The sequence below is a fragment of the Megalops cyprinoides genome, chromosome 2, assembly GCF_013368585.1.
Source record: "Megalops cyprinoides isolate fMegCyp1 chromosome 2, fMegCyp1.pri, whole genome shotgun sequence".
NCBI classification, from domain to species: Eukaryota; Metazoa; Chordata; class Actinopteri; order Elopiformes; family Megalopidae; genus Megalops; species Megalops cyprinoides.
Genome location: NC_050584.1, coordinates 65,042,412 through 65,050,000, shown reverse-complemented (window position 1 = coordinate 65,050,000; position 7,589 = coordinate 65,042,412). Strand labels below are relative to the sequence as shown.

The following is a 7,589-nucleotide window of genomic DNA, read 5'->3' as shown; positions in this document are numbered from 1 at the left end:
TTTAATATCCATCTGTCAGGGCTCAGGCTATGACTCAGTCGCAGACCACAAGTGCGTCGGTTTCCGGGCAGATTTAATGATATCGTAAGCAGATCGATAAACAGTTCACAAGCGGGGTCAAAACCAGAGAGGCAGTCCGAGGGTAAATCCAGGTACAGGTAAACCAGAACAGACAGGGAGAGAAATCGGGCGAACAAGGCAGAGCGGCAGGCAGCAATCAGGTCGAAAAACGGGCAGGTCGAAAACAGGAAACGGCAAACAGACGGGAAAAACCGGCGGGGCCGAAACAGTCAGAAATACACTGCTACGAACTAGCAACAGGACAGGGACACGCAGGGAAGATATAGGGCAGGGCTGACCAGGGGATGGGAAGCAGGTGTGCAGGCACGCAGGTGAGGGGGCGGCAGTGTAGCATAGTGGTTAAGGAGCAGGACTTGTAACCGAAAGGTTGCCGGTTCAATCCCCGCTGGGACACTGCTGCTGTACCCTTGGGCAAGGTACTTAACCCACAGTTGCCTCAGTAAATATCCAGCTGTATAAATGGATAACATTGTAAAGAACTGTAACCTATGTAAGTCGCTTTGGATAAAAGCGTCTGCCAAATGAATAAATGTAAATGTGAAGGCGATGAGCAATCAGATAGGTGGAGAACCGGGCAGGGAGCGGGGCAGGGCTAGAACACAAGGAAAAACAAAAGCACATGGACAGGGAAAAACAAAAACACCACAGCTAGGGGGCTGGAGCACTGACACCATCTATGTCATGTTGTCTGTAATGTAACAAAACTTATTTGTGCTGTTTTATCTCTTTATAATCATCATTTCCATAATAATATTACTATCAGGCACAGTGGACAGGCACCTGGCAAACAACAATAACACTATTATAGCTTTTCTTAGTTTAAGACAAACATTTATAACCATGTTATCTTATTTTTTCCATTTAATTACTGTGTTTGTTGACACCCTCATCCTGGGCAACTTGCATTTTTGCATATTACTCTTTTATAGAGCTGAAGCAATCCCTCTGTGTTGTTCAAGAGCGCAACAGCGGTGCTAAACGTCAGTTAAGCCAATCTCGCGATGAGCGAGCACATCTGCATCACGAAAACGGAAATTTGTTCCGACTTCAAGGCTGCAGTTCTTTCATAGTTTGCCTTTCGTACTTCTGGCCAACTTTGTCTGTTTTATTTTGACAACACAGAGCAAGACTCCACAGAAATACAGCGAATGAGGCTATTGATAAAATGCATGGATTTTAAAGATGCAAATTTGTAAACATGCCCCATCAAAAAAAAACATGAAAACTGTTATTACATTTTTCAGCAGTGTAACATAGTGGTAAGGAGCAGGATTCATAACTGAAAAGTTACCAGATTCCCTGGTGGGCCACTGCTGTTGTACCCTTGGGAAAGGTACTTAACCCACAATTGCCTCAGTAAATATCCAGCTGTATAAATGGGTAGCATGTAAATGGAAACTATGTAAGTCGCTCTGGATAAGAGCGTCTGCTAAATGCAAATAATGTAATGTAATAATCTTAGCTATTTGAGATATGTTCAGCCCTGCTTAGTTTCTGTTCCTTTTTTTGTAAATATGTGTGAGGACTGAAATATAAATGCATCGTTGGAGGTTGACACAATTGCAATTTCGTTGTGCTTGCACAACGACAATAAAGTTCTTGAATTGAATTGAGGTTAAATTTAATTATGGATTTGAAAATTCTAGCACTATTGGCTATGATGTTTTTACATGAGATTTTTTGTGTTGCTTAAAAAGGTTATTTTGGCTCAGAGCTGTTTTACAGTGTTTTTCTAAACTGTTGCCTGCTGGGTCAAAAAGTCTAGACTAGTCTAGACCATATGGGGTCAAGCTACCAATGAGGAATACTCCTGGCTCCACATGTCTGCTCCACGCGTTACTGCAGTATATATTGACGGTTTTTTTTACACAGATGAATTGTGGGAATTGTAGTACCTAATTGGGGAAATTCTGGTCTGTTCGTTTCTGTAATCATTTTCTCAGTCTATTTTCTTTAATATAACATAATTATAGAGCATTTATTAAATATCGCCACCGGTAAAGTCTTCTCTTACGGAACATACAAACTGGACTTTGAAAAAGATATACAGGAGAACTGCATTTCCCGACCAAATACATTGTAATCGGTTGCGCAATAAGATTAAAGCCGCTGACCCATGATTATGTAAGATCTACCGTTTCCTGAACAATATGGGGTTTGCACCATCAAAATTAAAGCTTCAAAATTTAAAAACTCCGTCATTAAACTGAAGTAGTTCGCAAAATCTGAATAAAATGTTGAATGAAAGGTTGCTATTTAATCGCAGACATTGGATGAAACCAATGCTTGCATATAGATTGTCATTGACAATGCTGATTTCTCTAGGCTGTACAGCAATCACAATTCTAATATGTAGACATTCCACTTTAGGTGACATTGCCTATATAAAACAATGTAATAATTACGTGCTTAATATTTTAGTAGAATTTTTTCCACTGTTGATCTCGTTGGTTTTTGTTCACGTCAGAGCGAGATGAGTCATCTACAGACGGTCTGTTCTACAGACGGTCTGGTCTGTTTTGTTTTGTTTTTTGCTTGTTGTTTTTAATCAAAAAGGAACACCGCGCCACCGAATAAACGCATTTACTGTACGAAATTAACATTAAACACTCAACAGTTTTCTGATATGAACTAAACTTTGATTTTAACATATTAGATCTTCATTATCATTCCCTCTCTATGCAATCCTGGGCTATTTCTAAATTGATATGGGCGAATTATTTTCTCATTATATAGTTATATAACGTCTAATCTAACTTCTTTCAATTTCTAGGTTTGTATTTAAATGTTGAAAAGGAACGTAGCAAGCGTTCCTCCTTTTAACCATCTGGGACTTCTATTTTGAAGTCGTTGGCAGCCTCTGCGCTGCTTGTCGCTTGATCCACACTGGAGCTTAAACCCGACTTCCTCAAAATTGAACGTGAGAGTGTCATTCTGCCGACTGCGTCTGAGCGGAGCGGCCGGCATATCGGGGCGATGAAGCGGATTTTTGCCGTTACCTGCTTACTGGCAGTCGTGTTCGCTTACTACGTATACACCCCTCTGCCCAGTACTATTTCAGATCCATGGAAACTGATGCTTCTGGACGCTGCGTTTCGGGGTGTCATGGGATTGGTAAGAATGCAACAGCCGCTCAGTGCTGCAGTGAATAATCTGACGCATGTATTTTTGTTCATGAGATTGTTTGATAATATTACTGACCGTGCTTTATTTTCTCCTCGGTAAATCTGGGAGTGTTAAGTTATTTTCGACTGTGCCGGCTAAACGAGGTAGCTAGTTAGCAGGCTAACTGCTGATGTCACAAGCTGCGTACACAAGTAACGTTTTCTGAGTGGCTCTACATCACTGGGTCTTGAGCTACATTTGTTAACCACCTGTAATTGCTAACTAGAACAGTATCTTATTTAGCGAGGCACTTGAAAGACAGCTTTAAACGTAGGATATAGTCTCCGTTGTATATTGCAATACAATGTCTTTTCCACTCTTAACAAAGTCCTGTTGTTGCGGGTCTAGTTGCCATATAAAAGGCGAACAGTGCGATGTCTGACTGTCATACTCAACACAAAGAGTTTCAAGAGTTTTTTAATCTCAAAACAGTGTCTATAGCTGCATTACTTTACATTAGATGATATCAGTATATGCTACACGTGTGTCTGAAGTCAGGTGTACTGCGTCAGCGGGGTCAGCGCAGCATGCAGTAAATTCAGATATTTCAGACTCTGATATCGTCTGCGGCTTTCCTGTTTTGCCCCTGTTGGGTGCTGGAGGTACCTTTACAGATTTTCGTGCTCTCTGAGCGACTTTTCCCCAAACCCCAAAGCAAGTCCGGCATGCCGGCAAGGGGAGAGGCGAGTTTTGTCCTGTGAAGCTATTTGCTGGCGCAGGAGGGATTCCCTGTCCAGATAAACCTGTTCTGGAGGGTCACTCCCCTGCAGTTATTTTGCAACAGGCTTTTTTTTGTATCTTCTTTTTTTTGTATCTTCACGTGTGCGCTCAAAGCACACTGCAAGCTCTGCAAGGCTCAGGGTTCTGTTAGAAATAGCAGCAGACTCAGGGGACATCAGTAGCACTCATAAAAGGTGCCTTATAAATATGACCCCCCCCCCCCCCCAACTGCTGGGAGCTGATGTGACTTTCCTGGGGTGAGTGGATGTGGAGATGTCCTTTACCCTAGATTTAGAAACAAAATCCCCACCCCACCCCCACACTCACTTCCACACACATGCAAGTTTGAACTTTACTCTGAGCTTATACTTTGTGTCATGAGTTGAAAGGCCCTGGACAGTGAATCAGGATAACGCATATATTACACTAGATTATTGTCATTTAGGAGATGGTCTTACCCAGAGTGACTTACATTGGTTACACTTTTTTGCATATTAACCAGTTATTTATTCACTGGGTGAAGCATCTTGCCCAAGGGTACAGCAGGGGCACAGCAGCAGTGGCCCAGTAGGGAATCGAACCAGCAACCTCTTGGTTTCAAGTCCTGCTCCTTATCAATATGCTTCACTCCCGCCCTGTATCATATATCAGCAGACTGAAGGCCTCCAACAGACGACCTTCTCCCTGGTAGTTTACGTCTCTTGTGTCACATGTAAGCTTGAGCTGACTCCCTGTGTGAACCCATGATCCTCTGCAAGTCTGCTTCTTTAACTGTTGCTCCACATTGCTGGCCTTGAAGTGTGAGTTCCTGTGTTCAAGTTCAAGTGTTAGTAGATGGTGACCATGACTCTTTTCACTCCTCACCCAACCCTCCTGTGTCCTCTCTCTTCTTTCTCCTCATCTCCTCCTCTCTCTCCTGTCTCTTCTTTTCCCGCTCTCCCTCTCACTTCCTCTCTCTCTTTTCCTCTCCCTCTCTCCTCACCCTCTCTTTTCCCTTTTCCTCCTCTCTTCCTCTCCTCTTCTCTCCTCTCTCTTCCTCTCCCTCTATCTTCCTCTCCCTCTATCTTCCTCACTCTCTCTCCTCTCCTCCTCAGGGAAACCTGGTTCACGGCCTGGGTCTGATCCACCATGTCCGAGTGCTGAACTTCGCAGTGAATCAGTTCGAGCTGCAGGGCCCCTGGTCCAGCGAGGCGGTTCGGGTGCGGGACACCTCCTTCAGCGGGGTGCAGGTGCGCCTCTTTGAGCCCACCCAGGGGGAGTCGGGCCAGCTGAAGAGGGCTGTGGTCTACCTGCATGGGGGCGGCTGGGCCTTGGGAAGCGCCAGTAAGTGGAGTGTGTGTGTGTGAGAGTGTGTGTGTGTGTGTGAGTGTGAGTGTGAATGTGAGTGTGCGTGTGTGTGTGTGCATGTGTGCATGTGTGTGAGTGTGTACTGTATGTGTGTGTGTGTGTGTGTGTGTGTGTGTGTGTGTGTGTTTGCATGTGTGTGAGTGTGTGTGTGTGTGTGTGCGCGCGCGTGTGTGTGTGTGTGTTTGCATGTGTGAGGGTGTGTCTGTGTGTGTGTGTGTGTGTGTGTGTGTGTGTGTGTGTGTGAGAGTATTCCAGGTCTCGGTCCTGTCAGCACAGTGAGGGAGGAGAGGAGTGCTGCTGTTTGGTGGGTATGGATTGGATGCGGCCGCAGACAGCCTGTTAGCCTGTTAGCCTGCAGCATTTCAACGCTTAGCGTGTGGTGTGCGTCGGGGGTTTAAACAGAGTCCGCCTCTGTTCTGTGTGCCCGCAGGGATGCGATCCTATGACTTCCTGTGCAGGAGAATGGCGGAGGAGCTTAACGCGGTCATTGTGTCGGTGGAGTAAGTGTGACATCTCAGAGCTGTTTCCAGACCGCTTGTAATGAAGCATAGTGTAACCCCACCAGGATGACTGGGCTCCTTTAATGAGTGTGTTTCCTACCCCCCCAGCTACCGGCTGGCCCCCGATGCACACTTCCCCCAGCAGTACGATGACGCCCTCCTGGCTGCCCGGCACTTCCTGAACCCTGAGGTTCTGGCCCGGTTCTCTGTGGATCCGGACCGGGTTGCGGTATCGGGGGACAGCGCCGGGGGTAACCTGGCTGCAGCGGTGGCCCAGCAAGTAAGAACCAACCCCCCCCACCCCCACCCCAACCAGAGAAGACTTTGTTGTCTCCCATTTTTGGAGAAAAATGACAAAGGCCCCCAAAGCAGAGGTGTCCACTATTGAGGCAGTGGGGCTCCTTAGTGTATGGTAGTATAATCAGTGTATGGTAGTGTACTTGGCTTCCCTTGTCTAGTCAGATTGCACAAGTTAACCTGGGGTAGGGCTTGAATGGTGTTATGCTCACAGTCAGTGGTCTGGGAGTGTTAGCCTGGTCTGACGCTGCTGCTCATTGAACTTGAATGGATACACTTCTTTTCTTTTGTGCTGGAAGCCGCTCTGGATAAGAGCGTCTGCTAAATGAATAATGTAGTGTAATGTAATCAGGATCCAGAAATCATGACAAAAAACTGTTAATCTTATTTACTGTTTCAGTGCAGTTGTAGCAGTTAGTGGGTCATCTGGGTCAGTGAAGACCTCAGTTCAGCTGCTCCTGGATTTGTGCAGTTCCATTGTTAGAGGAGAGTGAAAGCTGTTTTGCCTCTTTTCGCTCAGGTCTCAGTGGACAGCAGTGCCTCGGTCAGATTCAAGCTACAGGCCCTGATCTACCCGGTACTGCAGGCCCTGGACTTCAACACGCCCTCGTACCAGCAGAACCGGGACGTGCCCATTCTGTACCGCCCGCTCATGGCCCGCTTCTGGCTGGAATACCTGGATGGGGACCCCAGCTTCGTCCAGCCCATGCTGGCCAACAACCACAGCGCTTTGGACCTGACTCGGGCGGCGGCGGGCCGCGAGAAGCTCAACTGGACCCGGCTGCTGCCGCCCGCCTTCAAGCGGGGCTACCGGCCGGTGGCGCCGGCGCGCGGGACGGCCCGCATCATTGAGGAGGTCCCGGCGCTGCTGGACGCCCGGGCGGCGCCGCTGCTGGCGGAGCGGGAGGTGCTGGGCCACTCGCCCCGGGCGTACGTGCTGACCTGCGAGCACGATGTCCTACGCGATGACGGCGCCATGTACGCCCGCCGCCTGCAGGAGGCCGGCGTGCCCGTCACCCACGATCACTACGCCGACGGTTTCCACGGCTGCATGATCTTCGCTTTCTGGCCCACCTACTTCTCCGTGGGCGAGAGGACGGTGGCGGGCTACATCCGCTGGCTGGACCAGAACCTGTAGAGCCGTGCGCACGCACCCTGAAGCTGCAGCTTCTTTTAGATTTATTTTCAACAGGCAGTGGAGCCTTTTTAGACTCCTGACGCAATGCAACGTGCCAATGCAAACCAACCTTTTCGGGTACGCTTCTTCTTTTTTTTGTGCTGTGTTTGTCCTCTGAAGCACTGAGTGGGGGGGGGGCGTTTTACGAAATTCTTTGAAAGGTGACTACGGGTGTAGTGTTTGTGACTGCCCCTCTGCTGAGAAGGGATTGGCATTTGAGGCCCTAATGTTAAAGTCTGCCATTACTTGAAAGGAATATTTCAGAATATTTCATGCTTTGGAGACATTCAGTGGCTAAAAGG

At 47.4% G+C, this 7,589-nt stretch overlaps 1 protein-coding gene across 2 annotated transcripts; it reads left to right on the top strand.

Annotated features, from left to right (window-relative positions):
- Window positions 1–3,003: 3,003 nt before the first annotated feature.
- Window positions 3,004–7,337, top strand: LOC118773405 (neutral cholesterol ester hydrolase 1-like). 2 transcript variants are annotated; one of them, XM_036522327.1, is made up of 5 exons: window positions 3,004–3,195; window positions 5,061–5,289; window positions 5,744–5,813; window positions 5,922–6,093; window positions 6,697–7,337. In XM_036522327.1, exons 1-5 carry the CDS (start codon window positions 3,058–3,060, stop codon window positions 7,246–7,248), a joined length of 1,161 nt encoding a protein of 386 aa, XP_036378220.1. In that variant the 5' UTR covers window positions 3,004–3,057; the 3' UTR covers window positions 7,249–7,337. The 2 variants fall into 2 exon arrangements, with proteins under 2 accessions (XP_036378220.1, XP_036378219.1); XM_036522326.1 differs by having other exon boundaries at window positions 6,631–7,337.
- Window positions 7,338–7,589: the final 252 nt, after the last annotated feature.